At 48.4% G+C, this 21665-nt stretch overlaps 1 protein-coding gene across 3 annotated transcripts in view; it reads right to left on the bottom strand.

The window, feature by feature from the left end:
• The window catches only part of LOC147706848 (exportin-5-like), a 1626836-nt gene that overhangs the window by 1040050 nt on the left and 565121 nt on the right, over nt 1-21665 (bottom strand). For all 3 annotated transcript variants that reach the window (XM_086926008.1, XM_086926006.1, XM_086926007.1), the window contains one exon: nt 16405-16494. In XM_086926008.1, the coding sequence (XP_086782134.1) occupies nt 16405-16494 (90 nt within the window). The remainder of the gene's footprint in view (nt 1-16404; nt 16495-21665) is intronic.

Genomic DNA, 21665 nt, shown 5'->3' with positions numbered 1-21665 from the left:
CGGTATTGGCCCCGGAGTCCTGCCCTGCGGTGGTTCTATGGTAGTCTCTCCTGGGCATTTGTCCTTGGGGAGCGCCAATCAACTTGCCCCCGCTTGCTCCAAAGGCCGCACCGTCAGCTGAGTGTAACTGCAGAGGGGGTCGCTCTCAGGCAGGTCAGGGTCTCGGTCTTCCACAGGACCGAGCAGATCGCTTTCTCCTCTGCAGGCAATCAGGCGCAGTATTCCCGGCTTCTGCTCGGCTGAGGGCATAGTGCACCGCACCTTGGATCTACCATGTCCCCGCAGTGGTGCAGTCTAAGGTCATCACCATCGGAGGCGCAATCAGTACCTCCCTGCTTGGAGGCGCGATCTCCTGGTGCAGGGGTCTCCGCTCAAACCGCCGAGCCTCACACGAGTCTCCGCCGCTGCAGCCGTTACTCCTCCTCTTCCCGGGGCTGCGCCCAGCTACCTCGAGCCCGTCCCCTCGGTCCCACGGGCACTCACTTCGGCCCCACTTCTCGTGTGCAAGCAGCGGCCCAGGCGCTGGACCGCCCACAGAGCCCAACGCCCCCTCTCGACCCTCGATCTCCTCACCGGCTTCCTTCCTTTCGCGGCGTAGAGCTCAGCCGCCATTTTAAATTGCATCAGCTCTGTGAAGCGGCTGTGGAGTCGGGTGCGAAAATGCGTGTTGCTGAGTGCTGGCCCCTTCCTCTCCTTCAGCCGGGCAGACCGCTGGCGCTCTCTCAGCTCCTCCGTGCTACCCGCTTCTAATCACGCCATGCGTCGCCGGGTTTCAATGCTCGCGGGCGCTAGCTGCGGCCGCGTCCGCCATGTTGGGCCGCCTTCTTCATCGAACCCGGCCGTCCCCCCGCTCGGGTCAATGCGACGCTGGTAGGGTACTTCTCTCAGCCCCCGGGATGCTGCTGCCAATGTTTTCTGTCGCCCCAGCGTGAGTGGTGTCGTTCACGCGGGCACCGCTCGGATTTTCAGGATACTTGTGGGGATCGGGCGCGGAGCTCCGGGCTCACGCCGCCATTCCCTCCGGCGTCCAAGCCACGCCCCCCCCAGGGGATCCTCATCAGTAGCTATAAGCACATGAATCGAGTAGCAAGCCCATCCCTTCTTCCTGCGGGCAAATGAGAACCATAAAAATAGCAGTAAACATCAAAGAATACCAATTCCAACAAACTCATCATTGGAATACATTTTTTAAGAAGGGTTGGCCTACTTGGGTATCTGCTCTGGAATCAGAATAGAGACAATAATGTCTTGTGAACGTATGCACCGATTTCCAAGTTGCTGCCTAGCAGATCTCGGCCATCGGTACATTAGGTTGAAAAGCTATAGAAGCTGCTTTTCCCCTAGTGGAATGAGCTTTTGGAGAAACCAGTAAGGGTTTATTTGCCAATTGATAAACCAGCTTATTGCAAGACACTATCCATCTGGAAATGGAGTGCTTGGAGGCGTGGAAACCGGTCCTGATGGCACCATAGTTTGGAAACAATTGATGAGACTTCTGATGGTCTTTGTTTCATCTAAATACAATTTTTTAACACTCTTAAGGTTTTTGGAGGTAGAGGCTCAGTTGCGCGAGCTCCTCTACCTCTACCCCCTCTGTTTAAAACCTCCTCTGTAGTAGCTTTTGGCTGCTTGCTGACGATATTGCTCCGCTGCTTTTGGAAGTCCTTCTGCCTTGATACCGACAAAACTATAGTTGGCATGGCGTAGTGGACTGCAGAGCTCCAGTGGATTGAGCGGTCTTTGTGTCTTTCTTAATTTTCTCTAGCTGGGAGTCCACCTCTGGGCCGAAGAGATGGTCCTCATCAGAGGGGCATTGAGGAGGTGCTTCTGCGCATCAGGCTTGAACCCAGAGGTGCATAGGCAGGCATACCTATGTAGGAGAATGGAGGAGTTCATTCCGATTCCCCTCAAAGCAGTGTCCACGCAATCTAGGACACAGCATAAGGTTGCATTGGAGATCTGTCAACCTTCTAGGACTAGCTCTCCCACCCCCATTTCTACATTGCTCTGGGAAAATGTTGCATTTGCGCTTTTATACTATCCCAAGTGGCCCTGTCATACCGGGCAAGTAACTCTACTGAGTTAGTTATGCGCCAATGATTAGCAGACCCACTGCTACTTGGTTTCTTTCCGCATTTATTTGCTTGCTTTTCTTATCCAGAGAAAGAGTGTCTTTAGTACTCTGGGAATCAGCTCTCTTCCCTGCACTAGGGAGACAGCTGTTGGGCATCTCCTGATACCCAAACAGGGGAAAGTTTGTACTTACTCTCAATGCGAGGCGTAAGGACTCTAATTTTGAGCATGCATGAACCCTATCATACGCAGAGTGTCTCAAATAGAAAGTCTGTTCCCTGCTCCGTAGTGTACATTTGTACTTTATGATATTCAACAGGGCACTGAATGACTCTATATTAGAAGGAGATATCATCTGGAGGTGATGACGTAGCTGGTACTGGGTCTTGAATATCTGTATCTGGCAGTACACTGTATGCATCCCAGGGATATGGGGTGGGTCTTCCCCTGAGTCTGTGTCATGTTCAGAATGCCTAGGACTCCCTGCAAGTGTATGGACAATGGTGACTGTGCAGGTGGTGATGTTGTTGAATTGCATAGGGCCAGAGGCTTTACGGTCCACACTTCATCTTTGAAAGAGGCTTTGGGAAGTCAAGATCATTACAGTTTATGGGACTTCTTTGGCAAGGTGCCGCCCTCCATAGAGCGCTTCTTGTGTCTAAGCTTTTCAAATGACTTTCCCTCTGTTTCTGATGTTATTGTCCTGCTTTTCTTGGGCATCATACCCTTCTCAGTTTGTTTCTTTCTATGCTCAAATGGAGCGTAGGTGCTCGACGCCAAAGCAGTTCAAGGCATTGTTTTTTTTGGAGTCGATGTATGGCTTGGCTCTGATGAGGTAGGTGTAGATGCCGGACGCTTGCTTGGCTCCAAAGGTTTTCTAGTCTCATGATGGAGATGGGGTGTTGGAGAATTTGGTGGCACCAAAGGCTGCACAAGCATCGATGACAGTCTACACAGTGTTTGCTGCGATTCACCTCAAAGCCTGTCCCTATGGCATAGAGCCGTATTGGCATTGACGGCAGTCTCAGCTAAAAGGCATGCTCTCGGTGTCGGCCAGAACCCAAAGGCTGTAGAGCACCCGGGCATTGGTGAGTGGGCTGTGTAGGCAGACTTTTGGTGTAGGAGGGAGGTCTGTGGACATTGGGTACTCGCTGTCATTGATGTCCTCTACATCTTGGGCTCCCAGCCTGATTCAGTCTGTCCATCTGGAGGTTCTACTGCCAACATTGCTGACTCGTGTTCCTCATCATATAGGCTGGGCTCCTCGGAGGTGACTTAGAGCGACTGCACAGGCTGACACCCCTTTGTATGGGAACGTCGTCTTTCTCGTCGCCGATCTGTTGTTGTTGTTTTTCATTTTAGGAAGGTGATTTTTTATGTGGCCAGGGACAAGTAAGGGCACACCATACCAAAAGTACAGATGACCCTTATTGGTTTACTGGGCTTAAATTAATAATCCCAAGTGCTCTATTTGTGGTAGTGTGGTCGAGCAGTTTAGTCAAGGCCCTTCTGAAAAAGCCAGGCCTTGATCCGGCCGATTTGGCGAATTACCGTCCCATCTCGCTTCTGCCCGGGCTGAATAAGATCGCCGAGAAGTTTGCCAACCGCCACCTTTCGCATTTCCTGGAATTTAATGATCTACTGGGTCGCACTCAGACGGGCTTTCGGCCTGGCCAGGGAACCGATTCGGCCTTGATTTCAATGGTGGAGGAAGGCAGATGCATCTTGGATTCGGGAGGATCCGCTGCGGTGGTCCTCCTGGATCTAAGCGCTGCATTTGATACGGTTGATCATAATATCCTGATCAACCGTTTGGGGAAGATTGGAGTGAGAGGGTCGGCCCTCAAATGGCTCGCGTCGTACTTGAGTGGCCGGACTTATCAGGTCTGCGAAGGCAATCTTCGATCTCTGCCTACCCCCCTTCAGTGTGGAGTACCGCAGGGCTCCTCACTGAGCCCTACGCTTTTTAACATCTACATGGCCCCACTGGAGGAGGTGGTTTCACCCTTCGGGGTGAAAATCGCAACCTACGCAGACGACACTCAATTGATCGTCTCGCTGTCCCTCTCGGAAAGCCAGGGGGAAATGTTCGCATCATGTCTTGTTAACATCATGTCATGGATGTCGGAGTCCCGGCTCAAACTAAATGGGACGAAAACGGAGCTGATGCTTCTTGGCAATCTATGTTCAACACTCCCCAAATCCATGTGGCCGGACAGTCTAGGTGCCCCCCCAGCTCCCAAAGAAGCAATAAAAAGTTTGGGGGTTTGGCTTGAACCTGAACTGTCAATGACCACTCAAGCTAAACGAGTGGCAGGGACCTGCTATGGACTGCTCAGGTCAGTACGGAAGATCCTCCCGCTACTCCCGGAAAACTCCCGGAAACTTCTGGTTCAAGGATTAGTCATGTCAAGGCTGGATTATAGCAATGCCTTATTCCTTGGCTCACCAGAATCCACCCTGAATGTGCTCCAAAGGGCTCAGAATGCGGCTGCAAGAATGCTCACTGGTACTGCCAAAAGATCATCAGCTAAGCCTGCTCTCAAGGCCTTGCATTGGCTTCCAATCCGAGCTCGCATAAAATTTAAATCCCTTTGCATCGTGTTCAAAGCTTTGCAAGGATCAGGCCCTCCAATCCTTAGAGACCTGGTGCGCCCTTACAAACCTACGCGAGCCCTTCGCTCGGATGATTGTAATTTTGTGGTGATACCCAGAGCCAAAAAGGTGAAGTCCGGCGGTCGCCGGTTCTCTATTAATGCAGGCCAACTATGGAATGCTCTGCCGACGGCCCTGCGGAAAGAACCCAATCTAGTGCGTTTCCGCAAGGCATTGAAAACTTATCTCTTCCCCCGTTAGGCTTTGCTTCAGTTGTGTTTGGGTGGTGGTCCTGTGTTTTGTTTCAGCGCTGGGACGCTCAAGGGCAGCCATGCGCTTTATAAATCTCTTTTCATTTCATTTCATTTCATTTCATTTCATTTCATTTCATAGTCAAGGACAGGAGAAGTCGTAGCTGGAGAGCTAACAGGGCTGTGATTATGGGAGTCCCCAACAGTGCAACAAAAGTTCTGTAAATGTGTAGTTCATGATATAAATAAAGTAAATTACTGAACTGGGCTGCTAAATATCCATGATTATAGCAAAGAGGCTAATCATGGAATGGGAAGGCAGAGAACACTGCATTTTTACCAGCAGGTGACCACTTCATAGAGGATAACAACTGAATACACATTGAAACAGAAGTCACCTATCATTTACTAGAAGTGATAGCTTATACAAGAGATACAAGAATGGTTGGGCATTGACGAGAAAATAAGTTACTTACCTGTAACTACGGTTATCCAGTATTGGTATCTTTCATAGATTCACATGCAACCCACATTCCTCCCCATGGAGTCAGTTCTCATTGATTTTGGGATCCTTACTTCCCACTAGTGCTTAGAAAAACTGAGGAGAACTGGCCTCTGCTGGGAGTGTTCTAGAGGGTGCTAACAGCTGATTGGCTGAATGCCAATATTTGGTCCTTTTTTAAAAAGGATAGATAGGCTACTGTTTAGATGGCCTTTGGCCATTATAGCCTATGAAGGATTTAAGGCACTGCTTTAATATTTCACAGTAGGACTCCCATCTCGACAAGGACTGATTCAGGCATGTGAATCTATGAAAGATACCAATACTGGATAACCGTAGTTACAGGTAAGTAACTTATTTTTTTATCCAATATTGGGATATCTTTCATAGATTCACATGCCGGAATCAGAATAGCAGGCAGTACCATAAAACTGTACTGTCATTAGTGGACGGTGGGAGACATGTAACTTAAAACTCCCAATGCTATAGACATATACTAGTAACATTGCTAATAATCATTCAATATCCTGCATAGAATGTGTGCACTAAACATTCCAGCAGAATAAAATGCTAAAACCACTACTGTTGCAGTAAATCTTCCAATATACACAAGCATTCAAATATTTAAAAAATAGTCAAATACAGTTATATATTCGTTTTTCTACACATTTTCAAGCATATCCAATACCTTCATTAAAATAAAGAAAGTGCTCCCCGTATTGCAAACAAAGAGGCTGATATTAATTGAAGAGATTTCGCAGTACCGCTTGGCCAACCGCTCTATCCTCTTGTTGCGTAGATTGCAGGCAGTAATGCTTTGTAAACATTCTTCCATGTCGCAGCACGGCATATTTTGTCTAAAGTCACTCTCACAAACAAAGCTGCTGATGCAGGAACTGTTCTTATGGAGTGTGCTTTAGTTCTTGCTGTCAGTGGCTGGTTTGCCTTTCGTGACAGAACTGGATTGCGGATGAGACGCATCTGGCGACAGTGGCCTTTGTTACTGCCATTCCTGGTTTTCCTTGTCCCTAAGCGACCAGGAGCTGATCTGTTTTCCTTATCTCCTCCGTCTTCTGTAGGTAGAATTTCAACCATCTCTTGATATCCAACGTATGCAAATCCCGTTCTGCTGGACTAGATGGGTGTGGAAAGAAAGATTGTAATATCACCGGCGAGTTGAGGTGAAACTGTGTTGGTACCTTAAACGTCAGTTTCGTTCGTAGAGTTACATAGTTTTCAGTGAAATGTAGAAAAGTTTCCTTGACTGTAAAGGCTTGTATTTCGCTCACTCTCCTTGCAGAAGTAATAGCTCGTAAGAAGGATACCTTCGATGGAGAAATGTATGCTCCACCTTGTGAATTGGTCCAAATGGTTGTCTCATCAACTGCGCCAGGACCACATTAACCTTCCATTCCGGAGGAGGCGCACGCACCGGGGAAAATGCGCAGATAAGAACTCTCATGAACTGCTTTGTAAGACTAGATGCACAGAGAGAAGGAGTTCGAGATTTCCTATAACGGGAAATTGCAGAGCCAGGTGAACATTCCCTGAAGAGAAAGTGAGACATGATTTAGCGAAAGAGAGAGGAGATATGGCAAAATCTGCTCAGCGAGAGCTTGGAGTGGGTGAACATTATTTCTTTCTCACCAGAAACGTCTCCATTTGAAACTATATGTTTTGATAGTGCTTTCAGCACGGGATTTAGCAATGATCTACCTACACTCTTGCGGTATATTTAGGTCCTTAAATTCACGGAATTCAAGAGCCATGCGTGCATTGAAGCGAGTGTGAGTCCGGATGATTCACTTGGCCCTTGGGACTCGATAACATCATTGAAGATAGCAGCAGGTGAATGGGTTTGGACTCCGACAGTAGAAGCAGTTCTAGGAACCAGTATTGCCTAGGCCAACGTGGTGCTATCAGGATCAGACAACAGTCTTCCGATTTAATCTTGGATAGTATCTTGGAATTTTAACGGAATGGGGGGAAAAGAGAAGGCATATATCCCTGACCATCACATTGAAAGGGCATTCCCCCTTGACCCTGGTAGAGGGAATATGCTGGCATAGTACTGGCATTTGGCCTTCTAAATTGTTGAGTGTAGGAGAGTAGGGTCTGCTTCCTATGGTCACCCCCACTTTTTGCTGTGATTCTCTGGCTTTTCGACTTCAGTGTGGCTGTGGGCCTGCTAATCAGACCAACAGCCCAGCTGTTCTCTCTTTAAATTGATACCATGAACTTTAGGTACATACCTAATTGGGAAATGGGCCACCTTTGTGAGCCCCTGTATAGTGTATCATAGGTACCTAGGGCATAGGTGCATTCAAGGCCTACCAGGGGCTGCAGCATGTATTATGCCACCCCTGGCTGGCCATCCAAACTGACACCACTGGCTGATCACTCAGCTGGGACAAGGTGGTGTAATCACCCCTTGCTTAGATATAGTATCGGTATATCTACCCTTACATATAGACACATATACACCTACAAGTTACTCCTATGGCAGGTCTTAACAATCCTGGAGGCAGAGTGCTTGGTTTTATGTGAGAGGGTGCTCTAGCATGAGCTGAGCCCTTCTGCAGCTTTCGGATCCATTTCCTTATAGCTGTTCAGCCATTCCATATACTTTTAAGCGCATTATTATCCTCGCGGTTATTGCTAACTTTGGTTTGGCTTTATCGAAACATGTTGTGTAAGGTCTCAAACACTTTGGAATACTACCCCCTCGCCAGTTCTGGCGACAAGGGTAGCATTCCACCCTTCTAGAGGGAGAAGACATGTAGTTACTGCTTTACCCGGTGAAAGTTAAACAGAGCCTCAGCATCACAAAATGGGTGCTGCTGCCACAGACACAAGTCTGACCTCCTGCAGCTGGGGGAAACTCCAGCGAGAGAGGCTTGGACAATAGATTTCCTGTCGAGGGAGGTGCTAGCACCTCTCCAGACAACCTACAGTGTATTGGGGCAGGGTGGGCTGAAAGGAAAGATGCATTTCCAGACACTACCTGGGGCACACAAGGTGCTCCATGCATAGCTCGGTTCAAACCAGTTGCTGGGGCACTCCAGCCCCAGCTCTGGCGCGAAACTGGACAAAGGGAAAGGGGTGTAACCACCCCCTTCCCAGGTCCCACCCATAGGAGGGACCTAGCAGGTAATCCAGCCCCTTAGATTAGTATAAAGCTAGGAGCTGTGTCTAGAGACTTTCGATTATCCTGGAACGAAACTTTGATACAGAACTCTTAGACCTTCGACGTTCTATTCGGACTAGAAGACTGAAGACATCTCCCTTGTGGTCAAGGACTGACCACCCTGTGCAAACAGGCACCACCAGTAACTTGCCAGTCTACTTTGTCGAGGCTCCCGCCGGATCCCTAAGATTCAGCGACATAGGACCTGGACTTCCAGACTTCTCCGACTCCGACCCAGATCCACAGCAAAGCTTAGACCCGTGGCGGACACATGAGACGTGGGACCGGACTCCCTGGACATCCTGTATTTTGCTAATTGTGCAGCTTCTGAGGTACCTTCGTAGTTGTGCATTGGGTTTTGAGATGCCCCAGACCTGAGCTCCATTTGCACCGACGCACAGCCCTCCACAATCCACGAGTGTCGCGTGGGGTCCGTGTTTGCATTTCAGCTCAACACGTCATCCCAGTTGCATGCCATTAGGCTAGTTAGCCCTCCGAAGACTCCATCTTGAATTTACACCTCTGGCCTGGTAGCTCCAGGCTTGCTCCAGCTTCCCTCCAAAGGAGTAGCCCCTCAGACCTTGCTGGTCTGATCTGAAGCCAATCTTCCCTTCCTGCGTGGATTGCATTTGCCAAGGCTTGTTGGGTCCAATCAAATACGGACACCGCAGTCAACTAGATCCTTCGTGGGACAGCTCGAATCCAGCTCCTGGTGGTCGTCGTCATCTCCTGGTCCTCGTGGCTGCAGAGACAAGCTTCACCTTCTTCACCTGAAACACTCAACATCGCATGGTTCCTTCCTGGTCACTGGCTAGTGACCCAGACTCTGTCCCCTCTGCTTTCAGGTTCTTCACATCTTCGATCCGCCCTTGGATCCAACCGGCCACTTCTTTCCTGGCCGCCTGCAGCATTTCTTTGCAGCTCTCCATAGGAAACAGTGATGAAACCCAACACGAAAAGACACCTATGCACCCGGCTTCCCTGGGTGAGGTAACTCGAGTGCTCCGGTGCTCCCGTGGGTGTTGACTCTCGAAGTGTCCTAGCTTAAAGGGGTTTTACCGTAGTCCATCCGGAGTGTCCTAAATCACCTACATTGTGACTTTTACGTTCCCATTATAACTCTATGGTAACTCGCGTGTGTGTTTAGACATTGCACACGCCTCCCGTGGGCCTCCTACTTCCAAACCCTTGGTTGTTCAGTGTAGCCCCAGCGATTCCCTAGGCCTATTCACTATTTCTGAAGTGGTCCTTATACCACTTTCATAGTATATGGTTCGTGAGGCCCCTAGGGCAGATTTGTATTTGTGCAGCTTATAGTATGCTTAATGAGTAACTTGTAACGTATCTCGAACTCTGACATCATAAAGGAGTCAGAGGGATGTGTTAGTAATAAATACATATATATTTGATATATACCTTGTGTGGTGTCCTTTCATCTGGTATTCAAGGGATTATATATGGTAAAACAGCTGGCTTCACATGCTCTCTGAAGTTTTAGCCTAAGACTGCTTTGTCCATGCTACCACTAGGATAGCTGGTCTATAAGGTTGACTTTACAACCACCATCATAAGGGTCGTTTAGACTGGTGCAAGGAGCCCACTAGAATAGAAGACAACATATGCCAGGCTAACTTCTCACATTGAGGTACGGAAAGACTTGAAACCCCCGAGACCACAGGGTTGCCGCTGCTGGTGCCAGTCACTTAGTTAAGGGCTGTGGTGTTGATTTGAAGGCAAACAGGAGTACTTTGAATTGATAGTGGGTACCAGCCACCATGAACCTTAGGAATTTCCAGTCTTTCCAATGGATTGGGATATGGAAATATGCGTTTTCCACGTCCAGTGAAGTCATGAAATCTCCTTTGTTTAGGCAGCTCAGAATATCAGACAGTGTTACCATCCTGAACGTCTGCTTCTTGAGAAACTTGTTGAGATTCTTTAGGTTCATAACAGGTATCCATTCTCCACATTTCTTTTTTATTAGGAAAAAACAAGAATAAAAATCTTTTCCCTTCTGAGCGAAAGATACTTCTTCAATTGCTTCTTTGAGAAACATGGCCAAGACTTCTTTTGGTAATAAGACGAGGGGGGAGGGGGATCCCCAGGTGGAGTGGTTGGTGGCCGCTGATGGAACTCTACAGTGTGACCATTGGCGACTAGGTCCAACACCCAGCTATCTGATATTATCTTGTGCCACCATTGTACCTAACTGGAAATGTTCACACCCACAGGTAGGGAGGTAAGATGGGCTGGTACCCGGATGTGCTCATTTGCCTTCTGCCAGAGCTGCGGCCTTGTTAGGGTGCTTGATGCGGCCTCCCTGGCGAGAGAAACCAGCTGTAGATGGTTGACGATAAGATGAGGGGTTAGAAAACTGCCCATATTGAGCTTGATATGGCTGATATTGTGGAGCTCTTTGGTATCCTCATTTGTAGTGGCGAATCCTCGCCCTCCAGCACCTCTGATTAGTACCCTTCTGTACTGCAGAGCGCCCAATGAATTTGCGGTATCAGTATCATATTTTATTGCCAATAGAGCGTCATTAATGTGTTTTCCGAAGAGTGACTCACCGTCAAAAGCCATATCTAGAACCTTTGCTTGTACCTCAGGTCTAAAGGTGGTTGCTCTTAGCCATCACTGATGTCCAAGAACAGCTGCTCCAGCTAAGTGTCTACAACCAGTATTTACCACATCAAGGGCACAGTCAATTGTCTCTGAAGCTGCACGCTCACCCTCCAGCAGTATCTTGCGTGCATCTTGTCTGCTTTCCTCCGGGGATAAGGTCTATTAGCCCTGCCATGTCGGACCACATCTGGCGGTCATAGCCGCTGATAATGGCTAGAGCATTTGCTGCTCTGATTGTCACAGCTGCCATTATAGAAAATCTTTTTCCAAGAATGTCCTTTCAATGCCCTTCCTTATCAGGGGGTAGGGGGGATTAGTAATCCGGGAAGCCAGGTTCCTAGAACACCTTTTGCTGCCTTAGAGATGACCGAATCTGCCTTAGGATGTCCAATAAGGAAAGATGGAGAGTCATCCGGAGCGCTATACTTCTTCTGCACACGAGGCAGTACTGGTGGAAGGGGCACTGTTTTTTTATAATCCTGATGTCCTCCTGCCATATATGGTCAATAATAGGTATGGAGCGTACGACTTTTCTTGTGTCTTCCTTGAAGTTGTATAGGAAACATTCGGTTTGCTTCACTGCAATAGGCAAATAAAACCTGTTGGCTGCCCTCTGCATTAAGTTGTGAAACCCCCCCAATATCTTCTGGAGGAGAGTCTGACAGAAGGTGCAGAGGAAGGGATGGTGTTGGAATCAAGTAGTCATCCCAAGGGTCAGGAGCAGATATTGGATCTGGCAGTTCACCTTCCTCTACATCTTCTTCTGAGGAGGAAGTGTTCTGTGCTCCTGGGTCGGCTGCCCGAGCCCGGCATATTCACAGGTGTGCTAGGCGGTAGAAGACCTGGTGTACCTGCAGGTTCTTCCACTTGAGGTACCTGATTCTCTGATTGATGTTGCTGAGGGAATCTTGGTCTATAATCCGCCAACATGGCATGAAGATCCTCGATTAACGATAGCGGTAGATGGGCCATGTCCTTGGGGTGTGGTTCCGGTCAGAAGTTAAATTGATAACTATGACGTGGAGCCATATACCCCTGCTGGTAATATTGTGCCTCTTCCTGATAGTCTTCATTCTCCTTCTTATCCTCCTGGCACTTCACATGAAGCTCAGAGGGGCTGTGAGCTACCCCATGGATGCAATCATCATCCTCCTTTTTCTACATACCCTTCCAAAAGATCTCATGGAAGCAAAGGCTATACCTTGCTATAGTCCTGCATAGACGGGTGTAAGAATCTCTTTGTTACTCTAGTGACTTGAGTAATCCTTGTTAACTGAAGCGTCAACGGTGCAGAAGGTTTGGGAAAGGAAACTTCTTTCATCGACAGAGCTGTTGTCGGCCTCATTGTTATCAACGGTGTCATCGTCCACGATGCCTTTGTCGACGATGTCTCGGTCGTCGATGGGATCTCTGTCGTCCACTGTGTCTTCCTCGACGGACCACCAGTGGACGAGTCCGTCATCATAGGGATCTTCGTTGACAGCATTGCAGCCGACGGAGGGGCGTTGAAGGTCTTCGTCGGTGATGAAGCTCTCATCGTCAACGTGGAGACTCTGTTAGAGAGAATTGGAGACTGGATCAACGTCATTGCCGATAGCGTTGACTATGTTACATAGATCGTCGTCGACGAGAGAAAGATTGTCGTTCGCGATTACTTTTTCACGGTTTTCCTACTTACAGGATCAGAAGAGGAGGCTCTAGGGCGATCTCAATCCTTCCTGACAGGTGTTGAGGGCGCAGATAATGCTGGTTCAAAGGCATGTTTAGTATCTTTCTCCTTACTTGAAGCCCTTTCCTGAGAAGGATTAAAATATTTTCTTCCCTCACCTGAGAAACTGTCCTTGGATCTAGTCTTCTTGTGGGATGTTGAAGCTCTGCCCTCTTCTTCATCAGAAGGATGAGATTGTGTTTTGTGGTTTGGAGCCACAATACCAATGTTCCCTCTCTGTCTTTGAGGGTCTTGTTTGAGAAAGTGAGACAGATTTCACAATCTCTCACCTCATGCCTAGGATATAGGCAATTCTTACATTCCTTGTGTGGTTTATCCACATGGACCCTTTACTTCCCACAGGTTTTACGAGGGCGGAAAATGCCTCTTTTGTCTGACATGATGTCCAAATTTGCTGAAGAGAAGAAATTGAGTAGCACTCAGGGAGACTCCCATCTACACGATGTGCGGTGAAAAGAGAGAACTGACCTCTGCTGGAAGTGTTCTAGAGGGTGCTTACAGCTGATTGGCTGAATGCCAACATTTGGTCCTTTTTAGGTCTCGCCCTGGAATTCGCATCCGAAGGATGCGTCCAGGTTGGAGACTTATAGTTATCTGACTCGGGGAAATGAGGACAAGAAAGTGTTACGAGCTTTTGAAGGCAGATTTGGGTGCGCGAACGCGCACGTTCCGTCCCGCGCCGTGCACATGCGCGCGCATATACACAAACAGCAGACAGACACCCGCTCACACACACCCCCTCTCCCCCCCACAGTCACACACACAGACTCCAAGACACATACACACACGCACGCACGCTCACACACAGCCCCCCACCGTCGCACGCGCACACACACATGCCCCCCCGCCCTCACAGCTCAGGCGCGCATATACACAAACAGACAGGCACTCGCTCACACACACCCCCTCTCCCCCCCACAGTCACACACACAGACTCCAAGACACATACACACACGCACGCACGCTCACACACAGCCCCCCACCGCCGCACGCGCGCACACACATGCCCCCCCGCCCTCGCAGATCATCAACAAGGCGAAGCCACACTCACCAGCTTCCTTGGTGCGGCGGCAGCGGCTTCTCTCATCGGCAGCTGCAGGGCCCGGCAGCAGGACTCTTCCTCCCTCCTTCGGCACCGGGGCGCAGGGTAGGATCCTGCCTGCTCCGGTGCTCCAAACAGCCGCGGCTCTTCCATGGGAGGCGGGGTAGGCTCCAGCCCTCCTACTTCCTGTTTCCGGTTGTCCCGCCCGGCCTGCCTGACTTCCTGGTCGCAGGCCGGCGGCGCAAGCTCTGGACGGGCTGCAGCACGCGCTCTCGCGAAGATTTCCCTGCCCTCGCAGTTGTTGTAAGGTAAGAGAAAACTGCAATCCGAGTGCTCGGCCTTTCTTTTTAAGGTCTGCTAAACGAAGTGTCACGCCTTATAAGTTGTGAGGGTTTTCATTGTGACCTATGGAGCCACATTGTCCCTATACTTCGACTGATGTGTATCTAGAGCATTCATCCCTCATGAAGGTGTAAAAACTAAAAAAATGGCCAACATGCCTTAGTCGTCCAAGTCGTGTTTTTGTGCAGCTTACATTAGAAAGTGCTATTGTACTGTAACATTTGTGTAGGACTTACTAGCCTTCCGTGGAGTGCTAAAGCCCTTACTGGCACGGATGGTAAGCTACACCATGTGGGAATGTGGCTGGGAGGGTGCGTTCCTTGTTTTGAGCGTTTGTGGGAAGTAGTTGTAGGTTGTGCAGGATGAGTACCAAAGTGCAGTTATCGAGTTATTAAGGATCGTGTGCTTAACATTGTGATGGAATGAAATGTGAGAGTTAAAAGCACACCTGTAGTTGTGTGGTATGTACGCCGGCAGTTCTGGTTAGCTCTGCATTTCCCCATATGATATATATGTTAGGCAGAGGTCTAAAGAAGGGAAACCAGTTGCATTTTATGATAAATAAGATAATAGATTTACAGAGGAGTACATATTGCATTACAAATGCTATAGGTATCACATTTGCGAAAGCTATAACTATTGGCATTGTAAATGACAAAGCTATTAATTTCGATATTTTCAAAAACAACACATAAATAAAAACTTTGCCATTTACAATACCAATAGCTCAAACTTTCCTAATGCGAGACCTATTGCATTGCAAATGCTTGTTTAAAAAGGACATACATAGGCTACTGTTTAGATGGCCTTTGGCCATTATAGCGCATGATGGGAGTTAAGGTACCGCTTGAATATTTTACCGTGGGACTCCCATCTCGATGATGGGGAATGATTTAGGCATGTGAATCTATGAAAGATACCCCAATACTGGATAAACAAATATTTTCCCCTGGTTCTCTCTATTCATCCACCGTAACTGCGTACTATGCCTCCTTCTGTACTGTCTGATTTTCTGTGTTGTGAAGGATTGTATATGTTCCTATATGTTTGATGTTTCCATAGGCAGGCCCCTAGTCCAAGCAGTTCGGTATGTTGTTCAGTTTGCAAATTGGCACAAATCAAATTTATCATCCAATTCACTGTGTGAATTGGTGTTGTGTGTCTGGGCATATAATTCACATAAGGGAAACCTACTGGCTTTGTTAGTACTTTTTTTAAGCTTGAGTTCACAGAATATTACATGCATATATATAAATATCTCGTTCAAAAGTCAGTCATCAGTTGAGCAAAAAGTAATGGCAAGTATAAGGCATCTTTGACTTAAGGGGTCAAAAGATCAAAACATGTTGGATGAAATGTAATTACTGGATCTGAAACAAGTTTCTGCCTTTGCAGTCTGAGGAGTGCTCAAAAGCTGGAAATAGGTCTTCTCATAACTATTAATAAATAATTGTTAAGCGCTCCAAAAAGCAGGGATGCTGGGGTGAAGGACTGCATTGTGCCGCAGACCACTGCTGCATTTGCAACATGCCTCCATTGCAACCCATGTATTCTAAAGGTAAGTGTGTCAATGCAACATACGTGCAAGCAGTGGTCCATGTGAACATTGTCTCTACTTCCAATATCTGGAGCCTACAATTGCATAATTTAAGCTGTAAAAATGTGACAACTCCATTTTGAGAATGATTACCACCTTGTTTCAGCAGCACAACCCATTACATATTTTTCAACCACAAACCACTGCAAAACATTTATGCTCACCAGCGTGAATTGCAAAGGGGGGGGGGAGAGGTGGTTCCTCTTTTGCCACCTTTTCTCCATGCAATTCACAACGTATGCACTGAAATTCATAGCGGGTACTGCAGATTTAGACTTCAAAATGCAAAGTCCATGGTACATCAGACCTCAGATTTTGAAACCCAGAGACGTTATCACACCCTATCATCAATGTCATCTGTCAGCAGCAAACCATGAGAGACCTGCAGTCATTTGTACAGGCTTTATCTTCTAGTCTGTACGATTGCCTTGAGTTCATACTTTGTATGATGATTCACTCACCAGGATAACAGTGGGATTGTCCTGACACAGCTTGATAATGCATGCTAAGGCATAGGTTGTTGTATCCTTCTGAGCCTGACTCTTTGGAACCTGAAAACACAAAAATGACTGTCAAGGCAAAAGCAGCAGTTATATAAAGGATTACATATCATTTACTAAAGCCGTGAAACATGTCTTCAGACAGACATCTATGCAGCACTAGTTGAGAATATGGACAAAAACTATTAGTGTGGTTTTGGGAAGAATGGGACCCTCCAGCTCTCTATAAGAAAGGAACTACAGTGACCCATCTCAACTGTCAGGAGGCTGTTTACACCATTTAAAATGACAGTAGTAACCACAGTGACATTTAGGTCTATCAAAGCTAGGGTCCTCTTAAGAACCTGCACTCTCAAAGCTAATAGGTCAGGCTATAATGTGTGAATGCAAACAAACATAGGGAGAGGTTATAGCCTTACGACTAGATCGGTCGACCTCAAAGCTGGGGAACCAGGTTTAAGTCTCACCAACAACACTCAACATCCTTTGATTCTTGGCAAATCACTTAATTTCCCCGTGCCTAACAAAAATGAAGGTGCCCTTCTGTAACAAAACTGGTGCTCATGTAAAGCGCCCCGATACCCAATGCCTCGGGTCTAGTTTGCGCTATAAAAAAGTCTCTAAAAAAAAAAACACAGACATGCACAAATGCTGCCTAAAGTCAGTTCTATTGGTCTTGACAATGCTTGGAAAAAGCTAGCAAAAAAACTAACAAATTGAATGTGACAATTAAAAACTACTTACCTTCAGTAACGCTGTTTCTGGTGGATATGTAAAGGCACTCAGCTGGTTTCAAGAGCATGTGGTGCAGGACTCTGTATTGTTGCTGACAAAGGAGATCCGTCCAAAGAGGTAGACTGAGAGAACGGTAGATGCTCCGGCTCAGCAGATCAAAGTACAAGACTCTCCATGCCTCTCCCCTCCTTCTCAAGGACTCAGGAAATTAGCAGAAGGCAGGATCTTGCACAGGAGGACATGAATGTGATTCGCAGGGAGCCTGAGGCAGAAACTCCACAGCAAAAAAGGCTTGAAATTTAATGTTGTCAAAAGATCTAGCTAAGGCACGCCCTACCAGGGGCCTTTGAACGACCCCCTGAGGCAGGTGGCACTTATGGTCAAACTTGATTTTTTTTTTTTTTTAAATATATTTTTATTGCAGGAATCAGTAAATCGTTACATATTCGACCAGCATTATAGATCAGATAAAATCAATGAAACGCAACCCTCCGTCCCCCAGCAGTATGTACTCTTACACAGCCATTCAGCCCACAACACTACGGTCGGGCGGCGAAATTCAATGGGGGCTCAGCAGGAAAGTGAAGCCGGTCCGGATGATCCACTGTCCGTCATCTGCTTTTCCAAACAAGCCTACAAAACCCAGAAAGTAAACCCCACCCTCAAAAACACTATAAACCAAAGCAATCCCTCCCCAACCCCGCCATCAGTGCACGGTAACAACCGCATTAGGATCTGTGAGAGGACCCATGAGGAAAGCAACAGAGCTGTAAAGTGCAATCGTCTATCGGGACTCGGGGCGAGCTGCTTCCTCACTTTCAGAGTCGTTGGGGGTGCAATAATCCCTGAGGGCCTGCACTAACGTCTCCCATTCTAGCGCTGCCTCCTGAGCCTTCTCGTTACGCTGTCTCCTAGCTAGCTGGTATCTCAGTGTGCTTTCCCCCACTGCCCACTTCAAGAGTTCGCTGTGCCACCGGCTCCCTGTCGGACCAGCCCGTGCCTTCCAGTTCCTGGTCACCTCTCGCTTAGCAAGGAGAAGCCCCAAATCGATGAATTTGCTAGTAATCTTGTTTTTGGGGGTATGTGGAAACCAGTGTAGGAGTCCCACTGCCGCATCAATCGATAAGGATCTCCCTGTCACCTCCTCCAGGGTCTTCCCCACTTCCATCCAATAGGAGGACAATCCCGGGCAGGACCACAACATGTGGAGAAGGTCTGCCTCCGGCGCCGGGCATCTGGGGCAGTCTGCCGAGCCCGTAGCAAAATATCGTTGGATTTTCGCCGGGGTCAGATAAGCCCTATGGAGTACGTAGTAGTGGACCAATTGAAAGCGGGCGTGGCGTGTGCCCTTCCAGGCTCGCCGTACCAGCTGGGACCAGGTCGTCTCCGGGATCTCCCTGCCAATGTCCGCCTCCCAACGGGTTCTCAGAGTAGTGAGGGGGGTCAGCCCCTCATTGATCAGTCTACCGTAAAGGCAAGTGACCGCCTTCACCGTACCCGCAGACATCATGACGTATTGGCACACCGGAGATATAGGGGGTTCCTCCTGCCCGCATTTCCAGTGCGCCTGGATCGCCCGGGCTAGGGCCGAGTGCAATAGAAAGTCGCCGCGAGGAACCTCGAAGCGATCAATGAGCTCCTGAAAGGGCAATAGCGCCCCGTCCTCGTAGAGGTCACCTATCAATTGTAAGCCTGCGTCCTCCCAGTTTGCCAACCGTGACCAATCACCGCCATGGGGCAAAGCCGTCAGCATCCCCAAAGGTATTTCGGTCGCATACGGTATTCTCAGGTGGCCCCGGGCGTGAGCTCGGTTCCAGCACAGGCGAACGGTCTTCTCCTCTAGCGACAAGTCCTGTAAGGCCAAACGTTGTCGCAGCGCTATGAAGGAGAGAACATGCCTGGCCATACCCGTACCTCTCCTGTCTTCTGGGCCCCGGAATTCCCGGGCTATCTCCTGGGTAAAGGTCTGGAGCTGCGCCGCTAAGTAGTATTTTTCAAAGTCCGGCACCGCAAGCCCACCCTCGGCTTTCGGCCTCATCAGGGTCTTGAGGGCCACCCTTCGGCGGCCCGAGCCCCAGAGGAATCCGACTATCATTGATCGTAATAGTCGAAACGTGGCCGGTGGGACCCAGATCGGTAGCGCCCGGAAATAATACAGCAACCGGGGAAGCGCCACCATTTTGAGCAAAGCGATCCGCCCTGCCACCGAGATCGGTAGTGTAGCCCAGAAGTCCATACTGCCCCGCAGTGCTCGGGTGCCGCGGGCAATGTTCCCATCCAGGAGGTCAGATGGTTCATGGTAGACGTACACCCCCAGGTACTTAAAGCAGTCAGGTTCCCATCTAATCTCTCTACTGAGAACAGGGCTAGGGGTGCCTTTGCGAACCGGGAAAAGACAGGTCTTAGCCCAGTTCACCTGGAGGCCCGAGACCTCCCCAAACGTCGTGAGCGCCGTCGCAGCTCCATGCAGGGCAGCAATCGGGTCCTCAAGGAAGAGCAACAGGTCGTCTGCATACAGCGAAACGTAGTGTGGGCCTGAAGGTGTCCACAAGCCATTATAATGGGCTCCCGATCGGAGGTGCAGCGCGAGTGGCTCCACCGCCAGCGCAAAGAGAAGCGGGGATAACGAACAACCCTGCCTCGTGCCTCTCTCCACCGGGTATTGTGAGGAAATTAGCGGGCCCGCCCGAACCCTGGCCGATGCAGAGGCATATAGGACCGTGGTCCATCTGATGAAGCCCTCGCCAAGGCCGAACCTCCGTAACACAGTGCACAGGTAGTCCCATTCCAGGCTGTCAAAAGCCTTCTCTAAGTCTACCGATAGGACTACCGGGCACGGGGCATCCACGAGCGGTTCTCCCAGCAGGCGGAACAACCTGCGGATGTTCATGGTCGTGTTTCGCCTGGGGATGAATCCAGCCTGGTCCTCATGTACCAGAGAGCTCATGTGACCCAGCAGCCTCGAAGCCAAAATGCTGCTCAGTATTTTATAGTCAACCGTCAACATTGATAAGGGACGGTAAGACCCCGGATCGGACGAGTCCCTTCCGGGCTTGAGGAGGGGAACCACTAAGGCCTCGCACATCGAGTCTGGGAGCCGACCAAGCCTCTTCGCCTCTCTATATACTATTAATAACCTTGGGGCTAGGAGATCAGCATAAGCTGCATAAAATTCCACCGGAAGGCCGTCTAGGCCCGGGGTCTTATTCCTCGCCATGTTTTTAATGGCGCTGCGGATCTCTCCCAGTTCTATGTCGGACCCCAGGGCCTTCGCCACGTCCCGCTCCACTGTCTGGAGCTCCAGGGGCCGTAGATAATTATCAAGCAGGTCAGGGTCTCTGACAGAGCGACTACGGTACAAACGTTCGTAGTAGTGCAGGTAGCAGCTCAGAATCTCAGGCTGAGTGTGTACCACGGTCCCGTCCGCCATGCGCATGGACGTCGTCAACGAGGACTGGCGCGTAGGGTTGGCTAGCCATGCCAGCAACGCGCTCGACCTATCCCCCTCTGCGAGGGACCTAACCGTGTAGGCCTTGTAGTCGAAACAGCGCAGCCGTTCGACCTCCGCCGCTACCGCCTCCTTCGCCTCCGCCGTGCGTTCCTGTAGTTCAGGGCGCCCGGGGCGGCGGAGTTCCAACTCGCGGAGTTTCCGGTCAGCTGTATCTAAGTCGGCAAGGATAATTCGCCTCATGCCAACCTTCTTGGAAATACAGTATCCCCTCACCACCACCTTAAAAGCGTCCCATTCTAGCGCTCTCGAGCTCGCGGTGCCCCCGTTGGACGCGAAGTACTCCGAGATCTTATCTCCTAGGTCCGCTTTGAAAACGCTGTCCTCAAGGATTTATGGTCAAACTTGATGACATCATCTGGGATTGTTTCAACTGGTGCTCAAGAAGCCTGCTTGTTTGAGGACAGTCTGGGAATCCCCTGAAAGTTCAGCTAGCCCCATAGCCTCAGTGGATCACTGACAGAATTTCGACCTCATAAATATCGACCTACAAGAATATCGAGTCAACAATATCAAAGGCAAAAATATCGACATCCTATCTACAACATGGTAAGTACAAAAATATCGAAAAAATAATATAGATGTAAAAAATATCGATGTTAAAAATATCGATTTTTTTTCTTTTAATATATAAATGTAAAATTAAGTATATAACACTAATAAATAAAATATACATATTTAAAAGTATCTAATGTTTAAAATTAATAAACAATACATATATATTAATACATTAATTAAATATATACAGTAAATATATAATATCTATGTACTGAACAATAATTATTAATATTTATTTTACTAAATTATAAATTAATAAAATATATTCTAAATTAGTAATACATTTACAAACATAAAACAATAACATAAATAAAATGTAAGTAATATAAAAAATAAAATAAACATTTAATTTTTTTACAATTAATTATATAAAACGTTGGATAGCGTAAGGGTAAAAATTACTATTCCCACTCCAGAGAGT

This window comes from Lissotriton vulgaris, chromosome 6 (genome assembly GCF_964263255.1).
Source record: "Lissotriton vulgaris chromosome 6, aLisVul1.2, whole genome shotgun sequence".
In the NCBI taxonomy this organism is placed as follows: Eukaryota; Metazoa; Chordata; class Amphibia; order Caudata; family Salamandridae; genus Lissotriton; species Lissotriton vulgaris.
Note: the sequence above shows the minus strand (reverse complement) of the source record. Positions and strands in the feature narration are given on the sequence as shown.